The sequence below is a fragment of the Calidris pugnax genome, unplaced genomic scaffold (assembly GCF_001431845.1).
Source record: "Calidris pugnax isolate Ruff unplaced genomic scaffold, ASM143184v1 scaffold41, whole genome shotgun sequence".
NCBI lineage: Eukaryota > Metazoa > Chordata > Aves > Charadriiformes > Scolopacidae > Calidris > Calidris pugnax.
The window spans coordinates 10,093,315-10,118,230 of record NW_015094509.1 but is presented as its reverse complement, the minus strand read 5'-3'; the positions used below and the strand labels follow the sequence as shown (position 1 = coordinate 10,118,230).

Genomic DNA, 24,916 nt, shown 5'->3' with positions numbered 1-24,916 from the left:
TAAAAATTTCCAAAAATAACATGTTACTACAGTGGTATGACAACATTAATCCTGAACAATGCCATTACAAGCACAGCAGGTCTTCCTCAACAAGAGGCAATAAAAACTTTATACTACCTATTTTGCTATGTGAGTTAGTATGTGACAAAGCACGGATCAGTTTTATTAATACATGTAGGATGGTGTTTTGAGGCACTAGAATGTTGCCACCCATCTCTCAAACTCTTCTGAAAAGAACCCTAGTGCTTCAGTAGCAAGCACATGAATAAGGTATTTAATAGTGCCCACAAAGGATGAGACTAGAGCTTCTGCCTTCACATAATGCCTGACTCCTGCCTCCACACTCTTTTGTCTTTGCCTGACACAGAGACAAAAAAACAAAGAAAAGGATAAGACCATGTAGGGCTAGTCTTTGGTCCTCCAAGAAGAACTCTATGGGTCTTGACCTACATAGAGCTCTCAGGCTCTATGTTCCTACTATCTCTATTATTAAAACTTCTTGCCATGCTTCTCTGCTCTCTGATCCACTTTCAATTTGTAGGAAGACCTTATTACAGCTTGTGTTTTCTAGAATTGGTCCCATAGACATGGAGATGGTGAAAGATTTCAGAAGTTAATTGTAGGAGCAGAATGGAGAGAACTTTGCCAAGTTTATTGGTAACGTGGTGGCAGCTTGTACAAGGACACAATTGAATGCCTCGGACATGAGAAATGAATAAGTCCTAATGCATCTTTCTGAAATGCTAAGTTACTGAATTGGTGATCTTTAACTTACAACTACTCCAACTTTTCTTCAAGCTTTGCTTTGTTAATTCTTTTCATATTAATTGCTACTATAACCGCCCTTTATATAGTATTTAACAAATATACATGGGAATCTGGAGTAAATCAAATTCATGACAAGTCTGTGTTTCTTTCAAGACAGGACAGCAACAGCAGAGAAAGATGAAAATGGAAAAATGATAAAAGAAAACAGAGAATAAATTTTCTCCCTGTTTTAACTATCTTCTTTCCAGCTGTCTAATCTTCCTCACTGTTTCATCCCTCTTAAAAATCCACTGTAACTCAGATTTCTGAAAAAAAGTTAAGGTCTAGTAAAAATAGAATTTTTAGTCTTCTGCATAAGCACATTGTTTTAATTTTGATTTTCAAAAAATACCATCTCATTCAGCAAAGATTTAGTATAGCTGTAGAAAAAAGGTATATTGCTTTTCACAGCAACTGTGATGTATGAGCTCTGGCAACAAAAATCTACCAATGTTTTTTACCTCTTGTTTTTTACCTTTTACTTCACAGCTCTCTTGCTGTGAACAACTTAAAACCCCACACTCTGGCTGCACGTTCAGTAGATCTCTGCATCCTCATTTATATTTTTTGGGGTAATACTCTGTAATGATGTATCTCATTACATTCTTACACCCAGTACTGGCTGTCAGACAAACAAATTTGATTTCTCTCTTCAGCAGTACAGGTAAGACAGAAGAAGAAATTTTCAGATTATTTTGTTCTCAACAGTTATTCTGATATTTCTTATTATAAACAGGTAAGACAGAAGAAGAAATTTTCAGATTATTTTGTTCTCAACAGTTATTCTGATATTTCTTATTATAAGCTTTCCATATTAAAAAAAAAAAAAAAAAGAAAAAGAAAAGCCATTCATTAGGAGAAGGAAATTCTTGCAAAACCGTATTACTCAGCTGAATGAAAACTTAAAATACATGACATCATTAGATGTCATCTGGAAGATCACTATAATTTTCTTACAGTTTATGATCAAAACACCAGGTGCTTCTACAATGTTTACCTTTAAATTTTATCAGTAGGCTAACATAGGAAAATATTGTGATATTCAGTCATAAAAAATGCTTTTTATGAAAACAGCTTGGCTTATATTCCTTAGAAAACATTGAGATGTTAGGGTAACACAACAATTCTGGTAATGAGAAAATAATATCAAGGAACAGGAAGAACTGTTTGCTAAAAGGTTAGATCTTAATTAATTTCAAACATTTTACACACTTAACTTGATTCAGCTGTGGGGTATAATCCTAAAAATATGTATATTTGCCATTTGATTTTTAAAGACATCCTAGAAGTCTCTCAGCTGTTTTCCACCACTCCAGTAACTTTGAGAAGTGCAATTAGTTTGGCAGTTATAATCAGGAGCGAATGTTAAATGCTCTTACCTGTACACTTGTAGTCTGAGGCTACTCCTTTAAGACCAGCGTCGAACACCGATATTTCTACCTTTTGCTTTCTGTGGTGGCAGCTCAGGAGCACAGAGGGCTGCGAGACAATGAGGTAGAGAAATGGCTGTAGCTCTATGTCCCCAGTTCCCCTGCGACCAGGCTGCCGAACTATAGTTACACCCAGGGCTTGTCGAGCAGACGACCGTGTGGAAGCATGCAGACTTTCCAGTGACAAAAGACCTGTTTTTCTCCCAGTAGAGAGGGGAACGTTACTGTTCAGAAGATCATCTGCTGTGACGGATGAAATGCAAGGCTGACTGGGCTTCTTGGTACCATGGCTGCCACCTGCGCCCGCTTCTGGAAGGTTCAAGGAGCTTTTGCTTATTTTCTCACCATCTTTCTGATCTTGTACTGATTTTGATTTAGGTAAGGCACTGCATGAGTAAGTCATCAAGGATATTCGACTTGCTGTAACAAAAATGTCAAAGGGAATGAAATTGAGATTCTTCACGATGGAAGACTGGCGGGAAGGCCGGGCAATGCGGTGCTGGCTGGTACCACTGTGCTGCTCGATCTGAACGATCCTGATCTTAACACTGTCACTGCCAATTCCACTGTCCTGTGCCCCGCTATAGCGGGAAGAAGTCTCAACTGTTCCTCCATCAGACACATCCATTTTTTTCTGCTCTTGTTTGGAAACCTGCAAAGGAAAATATTATATTAACTTATGATATCCATATCCCAACTGTTTCCATTTCAGTGGCAGCAAACAATCACTATATAAACATGATGTCAAAGAAGAGAATTATAAAAAAATATCTGCCAAGTTAACTTTAACACAGTAATCACTCATGAAAACACAGCAGGTGTCTGTTCCAATGAAATGATGACTCACAACAGATGAAGTGCCAAAAGAACATGTGAAGAAAAAAAAAAGAGGAGTAACGATTTCTAGGCTTAAATGACTTTTTTTTTTTAAGATTTAAAATCTTTCCTTAAACTCTAAAGAATCTACAAGAAATTTATACCTTAATATAAAACCATATCTCTGTGAAATAAGCAATGTAAATAAAAAGCCTAGGCTGGATTGTTTTCCAGTTTTGAGTACTGAAGCTCAGAAAGTCCGCTTTGGCACTAAAATATTTTATCGTGATTAGATGAAATAGAATGTAATATTAATCTACTGCAAAATCACAAAAAGACATGTAAGATGAAATGTACAAATACTATGTTGTAGAAAAAATATTTTTCTTAAGTGTCATGGAAATGACAGCTGTCTTATATAAAACACCAAAGTTGAAGGAAACATCAGCACTATCTAAAGCCTGTCTGTGTGCTGGGGTATGAGTTCTCAGCTTACCAAAGCTACACATGGTCTTTGCTGTGACATTCATGGGGTTTCATATGAGAAATCATTCCATATAGAAATATTCCAAAAAGAAAACATACACCACTGATAAACAGTATGAAGAACTTTCCTTCTATCACATGAAATGCAAGAGTGAAACAAGAAGTTGCAAGACTGTGTCCAGGGACCATATAGTACCACGTCAAGAGACAGAGATTTCCACGACAAGGAGGTGTTTCAGGAAGAAAACACTTCCAATACTGCTTGTGAAAGAAATAGAAATCTTACAAAGAGCTTGAGGGCAAGACTGGGAGCATGCGCTAAAATACTTGGAAGAAAACCCTGCAGAAATTCAATAATGATGATGATAATAATAACAACAACAACAACGATGTATGGCCAACTCCCCTGATTCATGTGGAGTTTAGAGTCATGCATTCAGCCTGTATAGCTTCCACAGCATAACTAACAATTCCATCTGTGCTGCACAGTAGAATTGTTTGTTTCTGCTCTGCTCCGCACAAGAACTAACACAAGAAATGCCCAAGTCAACCAGATTTGTGACCCATCCAGCCCAGTACCCTGCTTCTGACAGCACTAGAAGGAGACTCTGTTGAGAGAGACCGTGGACTGTGGCCATTTCCTGCAGTCTTTCTCTCCCACTCCCCAAGCAGCCATAGCTGTTGCATTTAGGATGTTTAGTTACCATTTCTGGACTTCTTGTCTATGAATTTGTCCACTTCCTTTTTTGAACACGCTGACAGTGTCTGGCCTCCACTACCTTCTTGAGAGAGACCGTGGACTGTGGCCATTTCCTGCAGTCTTTCTCTCCCACTCCCCAAGCAGCCATAGCTGTTGCATTTAGGATGTTTAGTTACCATTTCTGGACTTCTTGTCTATGAATTTGTCCACTTCCTTTTTTGAACACGCTGACAGTGTCTGGCCTCCACTACCTTCTGGGGCAGCAAGTTCCAATTTTTTTTTTTTTTCTCTGGTTTAAACCCACCTTCTACTAGGATCATTGCATTTCCCCATCTTTTAGTGCAATATTTGACCATTCAGCATTATCCATGCTGATATGACTCTGTAAACCTTGATCATAGTCCCCCCCTCAGCCTTCTCATCTCCAGACAGGGAAATCCCAGCCTTTTTAGTCTCTTCTCACAAAATAGCTGCTCCAGCACCTTTAATCGTTTTAGTTTCCCTTTTCCACCTCCACTTCTTGAGTACTCTACACAGTATTCAGAAAGTGGGACCGCTATGGTTTTATACAGCAGTAAAACAATGCCTTCTGTTTTGTTCTCAGCCTCCATCCTGATGATGTCCAATATTTTGTTGGGGTTTTTTGGCTGCTGCTGCACATTGACTCAGTGATTTCATTTCTTTGTTCCACGACCTGCTTCAACAGTTTCTTTTCATCTTCTCCATTCTAGTGAATCTTTGAAAAGGGGGATATAAACTAAGGCAAACCGTACTTTCACTTCCTCTTGAAAAATATAATCATGAATTACAAGTACTTAAAAAAATTATCAGCAACTTAACTACAGGAATGAAAGACAGTGAATCACTGAATTTCTCCAAACTTTGGCCTTTAGGCAGCAATATGAATAGATTCTACAGATATTACAGAAATTGGGTTGTGGGAGAGTTAAAAAGCAGTTTTTTTAAAAAAGTGTCTTTATATTGTGCTTTATGAAACAAAGGGAGCAACCCCCTCTCCTTTTCTTTAAAGGAAAGAACATACTAGGAAAAAGTATTACAGAGGAAATCCTAAAACAGAACCATTAACTAGCTGAGATTTTCTTTGAAAAGGCTTTTGCCAGCTCTGGTTACAATCTTTTCAGATTCACTCATGTACATATTTTTCAAATAACCAATAAAATTCCTTGTGGCTGATTTCTATGGCAGACTCATATCACTGACTTGTAAATGTGATACCACTTTTAACACAGCCTCTGTAAAAATAACTAGAGACAATTTTAATGAATTACTACATTGTGAGCCAAGAAATCCTGATTCCTCCTGATATCTTAGCAAAGTTAGGCTATTTACACCTCAGCATTTCTGTCTGGTAAACTATGAAGTGCTTCACCCATATTCTGCACTGATGGCACTTTTGAAAATGGTATAAATGTTGTTACTGCTCATGTATTGAGGGCAAGCAAAAGACAGAAGGGATGGAGCTGTGAAGCAATCTTGCCATATGAGTTCATGAAAATGCTGCCTGAAACAAAGTAGAGGGCATATGCTGCTAAACCCAGCAATTTTTAATTGCTCCATAGCCATCAGCTCAGTCTGATGAAAAAATTTTTTAGAAAGCGTGGTTCCGTAGGGAATGATGCTTTTACAGGTACCTACATGGCATTCTCTTGTTCTCCTCTATGCAGCAGGAATTTCTACAGCTACATAACATTTAGGTTACGCTTGACTTGGCTAGAGTGATTGAAAATACAATGTCATCCACCAAATTATAATCTTCCAGGGAGAAAAGAATTGAATGGGTATGCCTGAGGGGAGAGTGCAAGCACGGTACTTCTGGTTTCTGAAGGGAACCTCTCTTCTCACACCTAAATAGATTTGACTTGAAGCCTACTTCTTTTCTTCTGTGTCTTTTTATAATTAAGTATTTATTAAATGTGCTCATCTATGTAAAGCACCTCAAGGAAGGCAAGAAAGTAGCTCTGCTTCCATCCTTATTCAAACTATAGCTTCTCTGTGAAGACTACTGCGAGGGTGCTAATTGGTCCCAACTGCTGAGTTTCCTGTTATGCGGCCATTCGACTACAGAAACTTTACTGAGACCCCAAATCAATTCACTCAGGTCACTGAACAGCAGTCAGATGGTAACTTCTGCTCAGTACTAAGCAGCATGGAATATGAACCAGTGCCCGAAAGGTGAAAGACACCGTATCCTATTACAGCTTTCCATGCCACCCGGTTCCACAATGAAACTTTGACTTATGTATGCTCTTACCACATATATTATAAAGGTTGGAACAAGTGAGTAATGATTTGCAAGACAGCTTTATATAACAACTGGGTACAAAATAAAGGCGCAGAAGTACCGCTGGAATTTCTTGCATCAATTTCAGCTCACTAAGCATCAAGCCTTCCAACCAAGTTTCACAGTTAACCTGAAAATACGCCTGGTAATAAACTTGGGAATCATTTAGGTATTCCTCTGATGGGATAAGGATATGAGAGGGAATGACTCTCAGTATAACAACTCTTAAAAGATTCTTTGCTTTATTATGGAATAAATGGGCCAATACTTTAAAGATGTCAAGAACAGCATATCAGCTTGCTGTTAGCAAATGTAATGGTAACATTTATCATTGGGCTGTATTATATCAATTCTCTTACTCTTTACATAACCCATTTAAAATGAACAATAAAAGTTTTCTTTAATTAGCTACTGGTGTGCATTAACATGATCATGATTAAACCATAAAAACCAACTGTACATTACTCTGGTCCCCTATCCCATGTGTTTTAAATTATTTTAGTTGAAAATGTACTTTGAGTCCCTTTTAAAAGTTCGACCTTCTGCTTTCAGAGAATTAAATGCATATTACTGTAGTGGAGAAGATAATGTTTCAGACCTCCAGGCATATATTAAACACACTGGCAGCACATTAGACAAAATGCTTTACTTATTAGATACTTCCTATTCTAAACAGTGTCATCAAAGGCTAAAAACAAAATCCATATAAAAGCTGCACAATGCTTCCACACAGAACCTGTGCCAAAATCCCTGTACTTTCCAACTAATGAGGAAAGGATGTGTACTCTTAACATATGAATGTAAGATTTTCCAAGCATTCACTTTAGGAAACAGGACTATTGATTCCACATGGCTTATGTTAAATGAAACTGTATTGGTAAAATAACCTTTAAGATACTTGGCATGATAACTATAATTAAACAGTATTCAAAGGAATAAAACAAAAGGGAATTTGGTTCCACAATGGCTAATTAAAATAAAATGAAAAAACACAGCATGTCATCTATCAAGATAAATTGTTATTGTTTAAGAACTATTTAAATACTGTTAAAATATACTTTTAGATAAAATCTGAAAGGACTGGAAAAATATTTGTGGCTTAAAAATGGATAGTTTGGCGAAGAAAAAAGTATAGGACGCTGAAATTTTATGCTGAGATAATAGTTTTAAAGCTTTGAGCATAACCAGATGGTACTTAAATCAGAGGAATTCTACAGTTTCACTGTCAGAATGAGTTGCAATATGGAAAGGTTTTCAATAGCTAGAAAAAACATGTCAAGATGATAGTTTACTTCTTAGATCACTCCAGTGCATTTTCTCGTCCTTTCACAGTTATATATCCTATCAATACTAGAGACCATAGAAAAGGTGTTGAAAGCTACACTGGTAGCTAGGGAACTGTGGCTAATTCTTCCTTTTCATGTGTTGAGATAGGTAACTTTACTAGCTTAACCCCCTGAGTTCAACAGGGCATATGACACATATATCTATTTAGTGAAAGGGCATGGAAATAGCATGTCCGGTAGAACACACACAGAGAAGTACATCATAAAATCCAGGCTAAATAAATATATTTGCTTTTCAAAATTGGCAAGCAGTCCCATCTGAGGTCACTGCAATCTTAACCAGGTAACTCTTATTTATTTTCCTTTCTGCATAAAAGCATTGAGATGGCAGAGACATGTCTTCAAAGTTTTCATTCTGTAATGAGAGGCAATAAAACCACCAAATGTAAACACACAACCTAATATTTTAGACCAATAATTAACACATTTTCCAAATCAGAGAGGGGTTTTTAACAACAATTAGCAGCATTTTTTCATTACATTTTTACTTTCTTAATCTACCAAGAGTTTTCAACAATAACAACTGCAAGCATGTGCAAATTTCACTATGAACATTTCTACCAGTTTTCTTATCTTTTACTGGTTAATTCTCTAATTAATAGAATAAGTGAAAGCAATATAATCCTTGGAAGTGCAACTGCTCTAAGTTCAAAAGCATTTACATCTGCATAATTTTTCCAGCTTCTCATATTAATTATGGTTATATAATGTCACTATTGAAGTAAAATTTCCAGCCTTCTGCATAGCTGTTCCTAAAATCTAATCAAAACCCTTCAGCCAATCATGAGCTCATTCTTTACATTACATAAATTATGGAAAGAGTCACAAGTGTGAAACCACAGAATCAAAGTGCCAATCACATCTGCTCCATCACTATGGCATGTAAACTAGTTTTATTTCTTTTGCTAAAAAGTAGTAATACGTTCATGGAAGCAAAAATCTTGCCTACCACACAAACTGAGCGATAGGAAAGTCTCCGTTGTGCTTGAACTGAAATTACAAAGAAAAACTGCAGAGTTTTGTTCTGGCTTTGTTCTAAGTACTTCATCTACTGCAACAAAGAGTTTCCAACAGATTTGAAGTTAATTTGACATATCACTGTTATCTAAAGAACCTTTTTTTTGGTTAACCAAAGTTTGCTACATTGTTCTACTGAATACTTCAACTGAAATAATTTTATTTTGTTCTGCATATGAGTTATATGATTGACTCCGACCATTATCAGAATTATTTTGGAAATTGACATGTTAATCTTAAGTGGAACATATAATGAAAGACACACATACAAGCATATTAGACTCCTACATTACGTCTTCCATTCTAAAAAAGGTTTCCCTTTTTAAGTTTTAATTAAAACTTCAGTCTACAATTTAATCTAGACAGGCTCACTTTCACTTTTATCAATCCAAGTGCAGAACGAATTTTGTATAACATGAATCCAACACTGTCCTCCAAAAAGGGAACAATTAAATCAAGCCAAAATGAGGCAAAAAAAATCAGAAATATTTGCAACAGTTTGTTTCATATAAATGTCAAATGTATTTTTTTCCCCACTAAGGAATTTATCTTTTTAACCAGAATTTGCTGCAAAACAAATTATGCTAGTTTGAACTGTAATGGTGTATATGAGCTCCCAGACCTACAGAAATACTTCCGACACGAATTAAATTGTAGTTTTCACAATACTGCAGGAATTACATGAAATTCTGCAAGGAACAATGCAAACTCAGCTTCTTTGTGCAACATATTTCTAGCTCTTCAAAAGTAGAGTAAGAAGATACATTCTGCTAAACGCTGATCCAAACATGCATAAATCAAAGCTGTGCTTAATGTTCCAGTTGTAACATGGGTATATGCAAATACTAAATTCTTTCCAATGCCAACATAATTAGTTTTATAATCTTAATACAAACAGTATATTTATTTTGCTACCCTATGAAAAGGCTAAGAAGAATCTTTTGGGGGTTTTTTTTTCCCCCTAAGGAAAAGCTTTCAATTGAAAAAGACAAGGCTGAAATCTGGCAGAGACTTTGTCCAACAGATTTTTTTTCATTAATATTTTTGCTAAAAGTGTTAGCTTTTTTGTGTAATTTTTCAAATTAGGATTTTAAGTTCATATCTTTGCTTTTATGAGAAAAAATCTGGATTAAAACAAATACACATATTTACTTTAGGCAAGGTGAGTGTTCATTTTTGCACTTTTTTATTTTTTTAAAGCTAAGAAATAGCATTTTCTATGGGACTCTGCTTGCATATTTCACTTGGACACCTTAGAAAGAAGCAGTTGAAATTTTAGCTTGATTTTGCATGACATTAACATTTCAGCATTAAGATTTCAGTAGACAACTGCAGTTTTACCAGTAACAGTTTTAGGTCACATTTCCACACAGAAAGATATACTGAACTAAGTCATGATTTAGTGTTGATCTGATCTATAGGAAGCAACTTGGTCTCATCAAGCTAGTGAACCTTGCAGGAGGCTGAATTAACTCTCATTCACTTGTGTGCCTAAGTACATCGAGGAAAAAAAACAACCAAACCCCAAAACACAACACAAAAAATGCAAGGATTTACAATTTTAAGTCATTAAGGCTGTGATTTCACAAGAGAAAGCTTACTCTCAATCACTAGAGAGAGACCAATTACCTAATTAAGCACCCAGTACGGCTGTATAAACAAATTTGCCATTGGAATTGGCACATCACAGCCTGCAGTGGGAATATTTTTAGTGGTGTTGCCACTGATCAGTCCTGGGAATCACAGAGCTACTGGGTGACACCAACCACAGTACTGGGCTCACCTGCAAAAAATCCCTGGGTCTTACACATTGATGTTTTCATGACCAGGCTTTCAGTCACAGAGCAAAAACTTTCTCACATGATGAGCATGTTTAAATTAAAAATTCACTGAACAATTCTTAGATGCAAGAGTTTAAATAATTGAATAATATTAAATATGTAAATATCAGATGATTCACTGCTATGACATGAAAAATTTAACAAAGTTATTTACTCCCATTGGAGAATTGGAATATTCTCCCATTGACTAATATTCACTGTTCTGCAAAATAAATGAAAAGATGGAGAAGCAAATGCCAAATACCCTGGCAGTGATTCAAAGCAGGATTCAACAGAGCCTCAGAATGCAAATTAAGGCACCATTTTCTAGAATAGGATGAAAGAATATATGAACAATGAAAAGAGTCCTTATTGTAACGCAGTAAACTTGGTACTTGACTTGCATAATACAGAATCTCCTTCCAGCCTCTTAACTAAATAAATGTACAGTTAAATGAACTATCCCCAAAATAAAATGCTACAATCTTTTCCTTACTATGTATTAGAGCCATTATCTGTTTTGAACATCTTAAAAAGCAATTAAAATAACTAAATCCACAGCAGATTAGAAGATGTCATATACAAATGTTGCCCAACTAAACAAACTTCCTTCTACATTATTTCCAGTAACGTAAGTCAGACTGAGTCAGACTATATGCCACAAGCAGAAAAATCCACAATAGAGGAGTCTCCAGTGAGAAACGTCCAATTGCTTGCACACTATTGCTCACTGAAACGGGTGCTGGGATGTCAAGTGCCTCAGGTTTCAAAGCTTCCAGATGTCTGGAAAAATATCTTTTCTGCCTTACTGCCTTTTTTTTTTTCCTTTTTTTTTAATTATTTTCTTTTGCTATAAATTGTTACTTCTCACCTATATCAAGCCAAAAAAACTTGTATGTAGCCTAATGTTTGACTAAATTGTGTTTCAATTTATCCAGTGTATCTTATAAAAAGACTAAGGAAGTAAAGCACATGCAGTGGCATGTGAACTAAAGACTAGGAAATTAAGAATTCCAGAATATGTTTTTTGGTAACAAGGCCATCACAAAATATCCGCATTTTTAGCAAGTTGTTTGTCACAGCCTCGGTGTGCAATTCCATGCCAGACTGAATTTGTGTCTTCTCATTTGTGCCTTCTACAATTGTGTAAAAAAGCCAGTTCATGGTCCTGAAGCATCCAAAAAATAATCCCAGAAAGAAAAAACAAACCCAACAAAATCAAACACCCAAAAAGCTCAGAAAAAAGGTACTTGTTTTTTTTGCCTGTTCTGTTTCCTGCAGTGGGTCACTGTAGTACTACAAAGTGGAGAAGGAAGAGGACAGACTGTGGCAGCGCAGTTTGGATGAGCCTAATGAGCCTCAAAATAGCATCCAAAATTGTTCTCTGTGAACTCGCTCAAAAATAATGAACATAAAGAAAGGAACTGTGGTACTGGAGCAGGAATGAAAGGTCAGAAACAGGACCTTTGTAAGCCCACTTCAGGAGCAGATGACACATGGAGCTGGATCTTCAGGCTTTCCCGACGGATGAAGCCTGGCAGGCTTCCAGCTGCCTTAGTCTCTCAGTGCTAGGAGGCTGCTTCAAAGCACCCAGCATCAAACCATGCTGAGATTTGACTTTATACCTTACTGCAAAATCAACAGAGAATGACTATGAAACACATCCTGCAGCAGTCTGCCATTTTCAAAGCTTCTAACTGCAGCGCTAAGATTTTACTGGAGCCATCAAACTGTGGGCTGATAACGACATTAAAGACAATTAGAGGGCCTAGATACAAAGGCAAATTTTCTTCTTAATGAAAAACACTTTTGGCCTTTACATGCTTCTACGTGACATTATTCCAGCGTATTATATTTAAGATGCAAAAAGATTACAGATATTACTGAATTATTTTTTTTTTTTTCATAAAAACAGTGGTTTTCCAATTTTGGGCCATGAAGTTCCTGTTGGTTCACTAACAGTTGCTGATTTTTTCAGCTTTTTCCTATTTGCTGAATATTATTAAAACTCTTTCTTAAATATTATTCTAAGTATATATTCCTTAATTATGCAACTGCTGCAGTGGCATAACTGAAAATATACACTGTTGTAAATGCAAATACACACAGCATAAGAACAGTATGTCTGCGGGCCATGCTTTCAAAATATTTGTGAGCTGCTTCATCAAAAGTAATGTTCTAAATGGCTTCTAATGCAGCTATATAGGCTGTGCAAGGTGTTCCTGTCTACACATCATTTTAAAAACATTGGTTCACATGCCTAGTACTGAAAAAATAACCTTTGAAAAGCAAGCTCCCAATGGTCCACCTTCTGGAATCTCCAGTCAGCCCAAACAAGAGATGGACAACTGCCTTATCTATTTAACATGTGGTAAAACATGACATTTACAAATGTGATTTGAAATGTGCCTCCTTTAGTGTACTGCTACAGTACAATCTTTGAAGAGGTATGTTAGCATTTCTATTTCTCTCTAAAGCCTTTTTAAGATCCCAGACCTGCAACACATGCAGTGGTATGACACAGCTATGAACTACTTTTAATCACATCTTTAATCTACAGCAAAATAAAAGTTAGGCAGAAGCATAAATTTAATGGAACAAAAAAACCCCTTCGCATATGGGATCAATGTTCTGCTTGACTTATTAGATAAATGCTAATAAGTTTTAACTGTTTAGAATGATGATCATTATTATATACACATATAAATAATCATACATACAAATATATAGTACAAAAATCTATTGGTTTCCATTTTCCATTAGTTTTCAATTTTGTAACACCTACTGGAAGATTCTCAGTCTGTCAGAATGCAGCATATAAGCGTCTGGGAAACTTGCTAATGAATTTGGGTTCAGCTTGCTGAGAAATACTTGAAGCCTTGTTCAAACAGTCAGGGTGTGCAACTTAGCTAAGCTAACTTTTTCACTTTTATTATTTTGGTAGCGAGGCCACACTGATTCTGGGCATAAATCCATTTGCTGTGGTGGGCTTTGATATTGACAAATCTGGAGAAAGACTCAATGAGGCACCCAACCCAGACCAGCCTACTGAGAAATTGCTCTGTAGAAACACCAGGGATCCAATAGACACAACTGGTAAAACTCCCAGATGTTCAACATGTAATAAACATTTATCTGGGGAAAATGCCTCACTGCCAGATAGAATGAATTTTATGACAAACAGGGAGATTTTCAAGAGCATGTAGACCAGTTAAGAGTTTGGCAGATAATTCATTTGTGATTCTGAATCTCTCCTACCCTCTTCTGTCCCTGTTTTGGAAGGCAAAGAATCAGCAAAAGCACCCGATATGTATCAACAAAAGTTGAAAGCAAAATTTTGTTGATACAAATTTGGGAAAGCAAAAAAGACATACAAATTACTGCAAGAACATAGGTGAATTAATGCAAACGCATAGACCTAATTATCCCTGTACCTATGTGAAGAAAAAAAATGCCTGACTTCCTAAAATACTGTCTTCACTCACTGTTCTTCAAGTATGAGTTTCATGAAACCCGTAGGCAGGACCTCTACTCAGGAAAGCTAATGATTTTCAGTTTTACCGATTTTCTATTTTAACCAACTTGCCAATAATTTGAAATAGTTGTCACTGTTCATTTCTGAGAATACTCTAGTAAGTCGCTATTACTCCTGGGCTTTGAGGGAGAAAGTTAAAACCAGTGGAAATCTTTACTTAGGAGGAGTCAAGAATGAAGCTCTCAGTCTTGATTCATGCGATGAGTCACAGGTAATTTGGAGGGAAGGTACAGTCTCAGAGAAGAGACTCAGAAATACCACCCAGAAACATGCACTGAGGAAAAAAACTGCTAATATGCAAGGTTATTAAGCAAATCCATTAAGTAGCATAGCAGAAACACCAAATTTGCATTCTATGTACAAACAACTGAGAACTTTACAATTTCTTCTCTCTGCATAGATACTGGTAGCCAACTATCTGCAGAAATAAGTTCAGAGTAATTGGAAATGGCTGCAAACCTGAATTTGATTCAGTAAATGTTATTAGTATCATGTGCATGACTCATATCAGTGTTTAATCACAATCATAATTTATGATTTCACTGTTTGATATAGCAACTAGTAACTCCATCAGAGTGAAGCTAGCTGTAAAAACCTAAAAACGGAAATACTGGCCTTGCTCTTTAATCTCCTCCATACCAATCAGAAACACTCTGCAACATAAGTCAGTGTAACAACTAGGATCTAAACAACTGCTATCTAAATGGGAATTGGAACAGTACTGGACTTGAAGCCACACTTACTGAAGCCACAGAACCTATGCATGTACTTTGTGGGTCTTGTCACCAAAGGGTGACAATGTACTAAAATGTATTGGCTTTTATGGTAGATAGCAGAATACATCAAACATATTAGAAGTAAATGAAATACAGCTAGGCTCCTTATTACCTTCCAGTCTGAAGAATGTGTGTCCAGGAAGAAACACTATTTGATTCATTACTCCATTCAACAAAAGTCCAGTGCAACATTCAAATGTTCAAGACAAGTGGAAAATTACTATTACTGACACAACTGAACTTCCTTGCAAGCAAGACATTGAATAAAAATAAGTTGTTGGGATTCAGAGAGGCTCAGAAGCCCAGAAATTAATGTTGCTGGTCACAGTGAGAATATTAATATTACAGAATTATTGTCTACTTTTGGAAAACTCTACTGAAATGTAAAGTTCACAGTACATTCCTCCATTCAAAATACCTACTTTAAATGCAACCATCTTAAAATTTTCATGTGGTGACTGTGGATGCAACTTGTGCAGCATTGTAGGAGGATGAATGAAATTCTCCAAAGCAATTTAAAATATGTTAAAAAAACTGCTTAGATTTGAAGCTTAAAACTAAATTGTGCATTTGTACAAATTCCAGGTTGATGCACAACTCAAAGCATTTGTCATGTGAGGTTTTCACCATGTGAAACCTCTATGCATGTGTACACATCCACATACAGGCATATGTCCTTTTGAGTAATCCTCACGTGTTCTGCCTTCATATCTGTAAAATGCACCCTTTCTCTTAAGGTTTACTATTTTAGTGTGAATTTACTTTGGTCCCTCACCTCTTTTTTGCTTAGTTGAGAAGTAAGATTTCTGCTGGGAAGAGTCTTAGTAAAATCACAGCCATTTTCCCAATACAAGAATTGCATCTAGGTTTCTACTGGAATGAAAATGTTTGCTCATAGGAAGTATCAAAAGTACTGCACAGCCCTTCAAAAGGATATCTCCCTGCTGTTTCTGGCAACAAAATCAAATGATGAGACAAAGCTTCCAAACAATGGAAACACGGTATGATGATGACTCAAGATACTGGCAAGGACTTTATTTTGATAGTGTCCTTGAACTAACCAAAGATCATTTTATTTTCAGGAAAACATCCGACAAGTGGCTGTGTGGGAATCCAAGTACTGGTAAAGCTACCAGGAAAATGATGCAAGTATTATTCAGCTATTCCAGCGAAGGGTTTTTATTGGCATTCTCAAGAAGTTACACTTTTGGCACTCTCTCTGTCACTATCCAGCTACAAGTTTACTCTGCATTTAAAAATGTATGAACATAATAGCCCAATGGTAAAAATTATCAGAAGACAATGCCTTTTATATTTCAAAAGATTTAGCCGTTTCCAAATTTTAAGTACTGCATTAAAAGCAGGACTTCAGAAAAACCAAAATAATGTCCAGACCACCAGACAAATCAAAATAATATATAGTCTATTTGTCCAAAATAATGCAAATAGTCTATTTGTCTTCATCTGAACTACTAATGTGTCAACATGTCAAAGAAATGAAGACAACTTGGCTCAACGGAAATTGTAAAGCAAGAATCTAATGCAAAAACTTACATCTACTTCTAACAAAAATAGGGAAACGTTTTTTTGCCTTCCCAAGACAAGTGACGAGTCCTCACTAAGTTTTTCGCAATTGAAATGAAAACCCATTTCAGATTCACCAGTCTTGGAAACTCTCTTTATGCGGCAAGACCATTATTATTTCCAAGATTTTGGCCTGTGACCTTCATTCAGGCGTGAATATTCTGTATGAAGTACAATTTCAGCATAGCTAGAATAGTGTCCCACCGAGAATATAAGATACTACTGTATCGCACCCTGTTAGACTTTAACAAAAAGATTAATTTTAACTTATTGTACAACATATCGAATAACAGGCAACCACAAGGAAAAAACTATTAGAATCTTTCTTGTCATAAAAAAAAACAAGCTCACATGCATTTTAAAGGATTAAATCTAGTAAGTCTGCTTACTACCTAAGTGGATAAGATTAATTTGTAGAAAACCTATACTAAGAAAATGAAGTTTCATACATGGTGTAAATTTTGTCCCTCAATTCTATGCACATTTATGTCTCAAATGTGCTAACTTTTATACATATCTTTGTGTTATTTTGTATTTAGAAAAAAACACACAGACTTTAAATTAACTCATACAGCTTCCTTTTACATGTCAAGGTTTCAGGTCTTTAACGTGAACAGAAATTGGAAATGTTATATCACCTTACAATTAAACGTTCACCATCTTACAAAGGTGCTGCAGAACATAGATTTTCAGATTAGATGACACTGATTCAGATGCCATTCTTTTACTAACATCTAATGAATAAAGAATTATGATGATGGATTGTTGTGGTTTTTTTTTTAGTTTAAAACTTTATAAAAATTATTAAGCTGTAATATGGCTATATCTAATCCTGCTTAGCATACAACTGGTTGTAAATAGCCCAAGGATACTATTGCAGCTCAGACTCATGCAAATTGATTTGAGAGGAAACAGTAAACACCACTTAACTCTGTCCAATAAAATAACCCGGACCCCTGGAATAGCTTTGCATCCATTCGGTTTTATATATACAGAAGCCTATCTCTTTTTATGTTTAAACTCACTACCAATAAAAAGAAAATTTATTCATACAAGTATTCTTGTTCATACTGTTTTAAGTATGAAAAGCTCTTGAATATCTGCTAGAACAGGCAAATGAGTTTTTGAGAAAATACATGTATTTGTTTTCTACTCAAATCTGGCACGAGTTAGTGGATGTATCATTCTATTAGGCAGTCTCAGATGATGCAGCACTCCCTGAATTTGAAAACAGACTACCACTGGCCAGAAAAACTGAAAAAGTAGGAAGGCAGATAATATGATTAACAGCAGTACACTCTCAAAAATTATGCCTAAGCATAATAATGTCATACTAAACTGAAATTCTGGCCTTCAGAAAATCAATTAAGGAGCTTATTTATCCCTAGTTGACCACCCAGTCCATACAAACCACACAAATGGCCAAGCAGTGACTACTGCCAGCTATTGAATAACAGCTTTCCCTCAGTGGCAACACCTGTTTTGGTATCTCACCATGCATTTCCCGATTTTCACAAAACAGATAAAAAGTTAATTAATATTGAGGTTTCTATTCTGTTTTTTAATTTGGCTGAACACACAAGATATTACATATTATTTGAGGAAGACTGACATACAGAGTGATTGCATTAGCTTTAATTGCTTCTAAAACCAGGTTAAAATGCCTGAAAAAAGACTGTTCCTCATGAGGGAATGCCTAAAAAACCCGAGGAACCTTCCTGCAAAGAAAACAGGGAAGTTCAAAATCAAAATTGCTCGCTGCCCACTGACTACAACTTCAATTAACTCTTTACTGGCTCAACTATCCTTTCTGCTTTTATTCCTCAGCTTTCCCTTTAAGAAAAAAACATATTATTTTACTTTAAATGAAGAACATTACAGAATCCATGTGTTTATAATTACTGTCAAGAATCAAATTTTCCGCACTACCAAGCAGGTGATGTTCCATATGGGGAAGAAATTGTAACTGGTGCTGTCTCAAGGTAACGTTGCCACAGCATCAAACTCTACTGTACACAAGCGTTAGATGACTCAAAGGAGAAGATTAGTCGAGATCAAAGAATGCAGAACCCTCAGTCATACATCGTGTGACCTAACACTCAAACTTTCGTCTCCTCATCAGGCGATTAAGCAAATCATCACTATGACACATTCAATGTCCACAGTGTGAGAAAGTCCAAGCACATGTTCTCTCACACTTCTGTTTAGGGTGAGTTTGAGCCATTGCGTTGTCTTTATTGATTTTGTGCTGTCTACAGTTCAACAACCAACTATACTTGCTATTTATGGCATAACTGTAATAGTTCTTACACGATTTCTGTTTTTCTAATCCTTTTTTTGCAAAATGAACCAATATGATTTCTTGCACGCGTTCTATAATTTAAAAAAACAGCTTAAATTTTGGTCCTATTTCATAACAATATTTTTATTATCTCTATAATGAATACTTGAGATTCTCTGGTTGATAAATTAAATGATCTGAAATGGCAAAGTTTTAAAATTAACTTTACGTACCATTTAGTTATTAATAGTTTTGATAAAAAGTACAATAATATTAAAGTTACTGATAATAAAAATAATATCCACAGGTTATGTTCAAAATATTGCTAGGCAGAGTACCTAATGATTAGACAGAACACTTAGGTCTTTTAGGGCAGCATGAGACAAAAGAAATGTAATTCATAGAGCAAAGACAAGAAGGTTTGGCTCAGATAAACAATTATTGTAGGCAAATTGGGGGTGGGAAGTGGACTGAACCCTAACTTGCACTTAAAACTCAGGTAAAAATTGTTCTATCCTGTGAGGCTCCATCTTCAAACACTTAGAAAAATGCCAAAAGAGAAACGAAAAAAACCCAAACCCTGAGAGATGAATTACTATTAATGTAAACATAGAGGAAAATCACCACTTTGTTTCTTTTTGTTTTGTTTTCTTGTTTGTCTGTTCCTTTCTTATTTTACATTTTTTGTTTTGTTGTTATAACTTCTTTTTCCCAGAAAATAACAACAGTCCCTAGGAGGTATTTTCCCATTAGCTCTGTTCCAGCATGGCAGCTTCATTACACTTTAAGAAGACGGGATGTCTTTAAACTTTATTGATATGAAGCTTCACAGTATTCTGATGAAATACCTGTATTTTTCCCTTTCATTAACAATACAAAATATCTTTTCATGTTGAAGCAATATTCTTTGGAGTGTTCATGCAAGGAAGATTTGGAAGCAAGCCTATAATTCACAAACTTTTTTGCAGATTATTGTTCTGGGTAAATTCCTCCCCAGCCATATTTTATGTGAAATCTTGATACGTATGAACATTTTACCACCTTACTTCAAGCGGTCACAGAAAAAGTGAAGAAAAATGTCAGAGCAATTGCTCCTGAATCAAGCACACTGTTTAAATGGCTACGGGATACAACTTCCCACCTTTTTTCAACATAATTTATGTAGTTGTGGACATTAGCAACTAGCAGGAAAAAACAGTTTCTTCCTAGCAAAATGAAATACTTTTTGAATCTATAATTTCCTTTGTGGTTTTACTATACTGAGAATTCTTTATCTTTTAAGTTTAATATCTACCTTATTTCATATGTTTATCTTTCTGAACTACCTAAGTCAGAATGCTTAACGAACAGACACTTCATTGTAAAAATAAAATAAAATTCTTAGCTTTGTATCTCAAAGAGAGACGATAAACCCTACTTTTTCCACTTTAATTTCATCTTTGCAGAACCTGAGTGTGAAGATCTCTTCAATACAGCCATTTAGGTTGCAAGAATCAGTTTGGAACATTCATTTCTTTCTAGTAATTCTAGGACAGAAGTTAAAATCACATATATTTACAGCAAAACAGATTTTCCTTTGTTTCCTTATTCTCAATTTTCCTTTTTAATCAGATTGATAGGAAATGCCATTCCTCCTTATCAAATGTAGTGAGCTTTAACATTATGGAAACCATTCTCTTACAAATTCATGTAGGGTGTACAAGGCACGTTCTGGATTTAAAGCACACTGAAGTGGCTTCACACAAATGAAGGCATAAGACATCTCTTAATGCCAATGACACAAATCAGGGCTCCTTTGGAGATTTAGTTGTGGTGTGTGCTTAGAACTACAACTCTCTGCAATCCTTCTCATCTGAGAAAATGTTTCTCTGGAAATACTCCTTTATTTCCAAAGCCATAAAATAAACACAGCGAGAATAAACAAGACTAATTTTAGGTTAGCCTTTGTCAAGCTGCTTGAGAACCTCTGCCAAACTGCTTCAAATCTAAATAATCCAATTTTTTTTGCTTTACCTTGTTTCTTAGGGCTGTTTTCTTAGACTTTACACTTTGTAACCTACTTAGAAGTTTTATAATACCTCATGCTTTTAAACATAGAGTGATGAAAAGAAAAAAAAAAGGGAAGCTACATTTACTGATTCTTCATGCAAAAATGCAGTTCACAAATCACAGGTAATGAGCTTGCTGCTAACAATTTTATTAAACATATTCACTACCTCCAATAAATTTGCGATTCTCCAATTACTGTAGTGCTGTAACCCACCAGAAAGTATCTCTTAGCCCAGGATATCAAAGATATGGTACTATGTGCTGTGTGATCTGCTATTCCCTGAAATGAAAATTTGAAGCTTTAAAACGTGGGCCAAACCTTGATCGGTAATTGTGCAAACCACAAGAAAGACAAAATTCTCTGAGAAGTATTTCATCAATTCACATTTCAATACCTATTGTTTTCGGGACATGACTGTTACCATACACTAAGTTTGCTCTGCTTCTAGTTATTGCAACAAATTTCAAATGCATAATGAAAAATATCTTTAAAACCTCAGGAAGCTATCTTCACACAACATTACCTTTTTTATGTGCCAACACACTTTCTCATATCAAGACACCTAAATTCCTCTGATCTATATAAAATACAAAAACCAAGACTGTTCTGGCTCTCTAAGACTGATTACCTTAGACTTCAGGAATCAAAAGACAAAAGATAAACAGCTTCTTCAAAAGAAACTTGTAAACGAGGATGCCAACTTCTCCAAGTTTCAACATATTAAAAATACTTCCAATTACACAAGCTTTCCATAAGGATACTAACCAGTCAACACAACATCTGTGCAACATGTGCATCTGCCACTTCACACTTTGGCTGTCTGGCTTCTTAAGTAGTATTATCTGGAACTTGTTTTACCAGTTTTCTGATTGTTATTATTTTTAAACAAAATACAAATGGAAAACAAAGTTATGTTTGTTTTCAACAAAAAATACAGTACTATTTGATTTTTTTCATTCTTCACAGAAGCAATACATTGATAACCTTGACAAAAGTGTAATTAGATTGCTCTTCACTCGAGACTGCTCCATTAAAGTACCATAGGCAAGAGAGACTGCTATAAACTCCATTAGCTATCATTCCTTCAAATTTTATGTGTGATACAATTGTAATAGCACTTCTGTACATATCTCCTGCTGATCATGTTCTTTATCTTACACTGAAGTTATAGCAACAACAGAAGGTTGATGAGATTGCCATAAGCAGAAATAAACTATAAGAGAACATAAAATGGTGCTACTGGGTCAGACCAAAGGTCCTTCTGGACTCCTGTTCTCTGACAGCAGCCATAAGTGGGTGCTTAGGGAAAAAAGTACAAATAAAGTAAGCATAGAGAAACACTTTTTCAGAATACTCTTCCAGACTCCCTGAGCCAGCATATTACAGGGTATTATAATTTACCAGAAATGCTTTCTTAAGTCTAATCTGAAGTGATAAAGAATGACTTATATCTTCTCCAGATACTACTGCAATGTCTCTAATGTGATAAATAAGTACATTGTTTGATTCAACTAGGCTAGAAAGGAATCAGCTGCTACAGATGAGTTTTCTAGGCCTTCTCCCTTTTGGAGACTACTTTGTTAACTATTAGTTTGCCGTAATTAGTGTGTTGCCTATTACTCCCTGAAGCATTTGCTGATTTTGTTTGGGTGTCTGAGCAGATAGGAGCTGTACTTCCCCCAGCCTTCCCCATTACTGGAATGATTACAAGTAACATTCTGCTCGCTATGAAATATCCAATCTTTACATTAGTGAGACTCCAAAAATAATTTTTGTGGTAAATGAACAAAACGCCAAAGTTGAAACAACTTTTGCTTCTTCCTCCTCGCCCCAGTATTAATATCATTTATTCAGGAAGCTGGTGGGTTGTCTTTGCAATTTATCAGAACGTGGGGGTTAGCCTTATGGAACATGTCACATCTGCTGGTGGGGTTTACTCAAAGTGATTGGCCATGGGCCAGGTCTAGAAGCAAAATATCATCTGGCAGGCTGACGAACACTGCTGAGGCCAGTGCTTGGGTAGCCAAGACGGAGCGCTCAAAAGTCAAATACCTAGAAGAAGGTATTACAAAAGCAGAAAACATTAGCCAGCAGGTCATGCCTTGAATTTATGAAAGAAAAAGATCTGCCCAGACCAGGTTTCCCTCCTTTTTGCTCAGCACTGCCCCCAGGTGAATGACAGCTTGTGTCCATTGGCTACTGGCTCTGACTAAAAATTATGCTTGAAATACATAGCAGTTGTGAATGAAAATTCCAACCAGACGCTTCAGCCCCAGGTCATTCTTTGTGTGACCATTTAGCAGTACATCTGAGTCCATCCTTCACCACCTCAATTATTAAATACAGTTTCTCCTCAACTTCAACAAGAAGATTTTTTTCATGTGTTTTGGGGGAAAAAATATTTTTTTAAGCATTAAATTTGTGCAGGATCTACTGTATTCAGTATATATATAACAGCAAGTACATTGAAGAATTTTGGACACCTTGATCATTGCTCAGGCAGAAATTATAGAAAGCCAGAAAGAGGCAGGGGAGGTCTGAGTGGGATCCACAACAGGGACAATTTTTTGGTTTCTACTTCTACTGTGAGCAAATATTTCCATATTTGCAACAACTGATTGTTGAGTGCTGCATTCAACACTGCAATTAAAAACTTGTGAATAAGAAGAGAATGATGGATGCAAAAGACGATTAATTTGGCTATGATTCTTTCAAGACAGAGCTTATGCTGTTTTTTTATTACTTTATTAGACACCTATCTAAATTTCAGATTGTATGGGACAGCTACAGACTTGTAGCCTCCTGAGTGTGTATTTGGGCTAACAAAAAATAAACAAACCAGACTTTGTGAGCTGACAAACAGGGATGGAGGAGATAGGGAGAAATACACCAGCAGAAGACAGAAAATGGGTGAAGGCTTCAGATCACATCCTCTGGAAAATACTTCAGAAATTTAACTTGCCTTGAATTTTAAAAGCAAGCATCTTATGTTCACTAGTGTAACTGATTTCTCTCCTAGAGCCACAATCCTCACAGAGATTTTGGGAAGAAAAAGTAAGCATTTGAAAGAACCTTTTAAGTTCTTCAAGGAAGATACAAAATAACTGCACTTTGTATTCATAATTATGTCCAATGTAGATAGTTATTAGAGAAGAACATTCTCTAGAGTAAATTTAACCAAAATTATTATTTGTTTAGAAATGAATACTTTCCCAAAGTCTAGCCTTACCCTGAAGCTTATGGAGGAGTACTTCGTATAAAAAATAGTTGGTAATGATCTCAATGACCATATTTGATTGAGGAAGAAAAGATTTACTGACTTGCAGTAAGAAATGTTATCCATGCATGCCTACATGGACAGCAGCAGACCAAGATGAGTGTTGGTTTGTATTTCATTTCTTTTTCAAAGAGGAGTTCTTGTATTTTCCACTTCTAAATGCTAGTATGACAAATAGATGCTCTCTTGCCAAAAATCTCCAGGTGGTAAGTGATAGACACCAGGAAATGGATTTGCCAGACTGAGAAATAAACTCCTTGAGAACTCACCTGTTGTATCACTGATCAGCAGTAAAACTAGTTATCATTTATATTGGAAAGACTTTTACCAGAATATTAAAAATTCTTTTAAGAATGAGGAAATATGATCCTTTTATTAATATTGCACCTATAATCTTAGGTGCATCACTGAATGAAAATCAGGACATTAACCGCACTTCACTCTCATATTTGTATTTCTTTTCCTAGCACTTCCCTTTCTGTTCTCCATGTGCAGGTATTATATCTTCTTCTTGTAAGAATTTGGCATATATTAATTCTAAAAAAGTGAATAATTATGAAAAGGCAGCAACATTCTTTGCCCCTCAGGTAATTTATCAAACACCACATATGTGTCCATACTTTAAACCTGTCAAGCAGATCAAAGCAATATTCTATGCAATAATAGACTATGCTTTATGAAGAAGTCAG

General features: G+C 35.8%; 1 protein-coding gene across 4 annotated transcripts in view; it reads right to left on the bottom strand.

The window, feature by feature from the left end:
• Positions 1 to 24,916, bottom strand: part of VPS13B (vacuolar protein sorting 13 homolog B (yeast)) — a 461,850-nt gene that overhangs the window by 121,911 nt on the left and 315,023 nt on the right. For all 4 annotated transcript variants that reach the window (XM_014965404.1, XM_014965406.1, XM_014965405.1 and 1 more), the window contains exon 33: positions 2,187 to 2,889. In XM_014965404.1, coding sequence (XP_014820890.1) covers positions 2,187 to 2,889 — 703 coding nt within the window. The remainder of the gene's footprint in view (positions 1 to 2,186; positions 2,890 to 24,916) is intronic.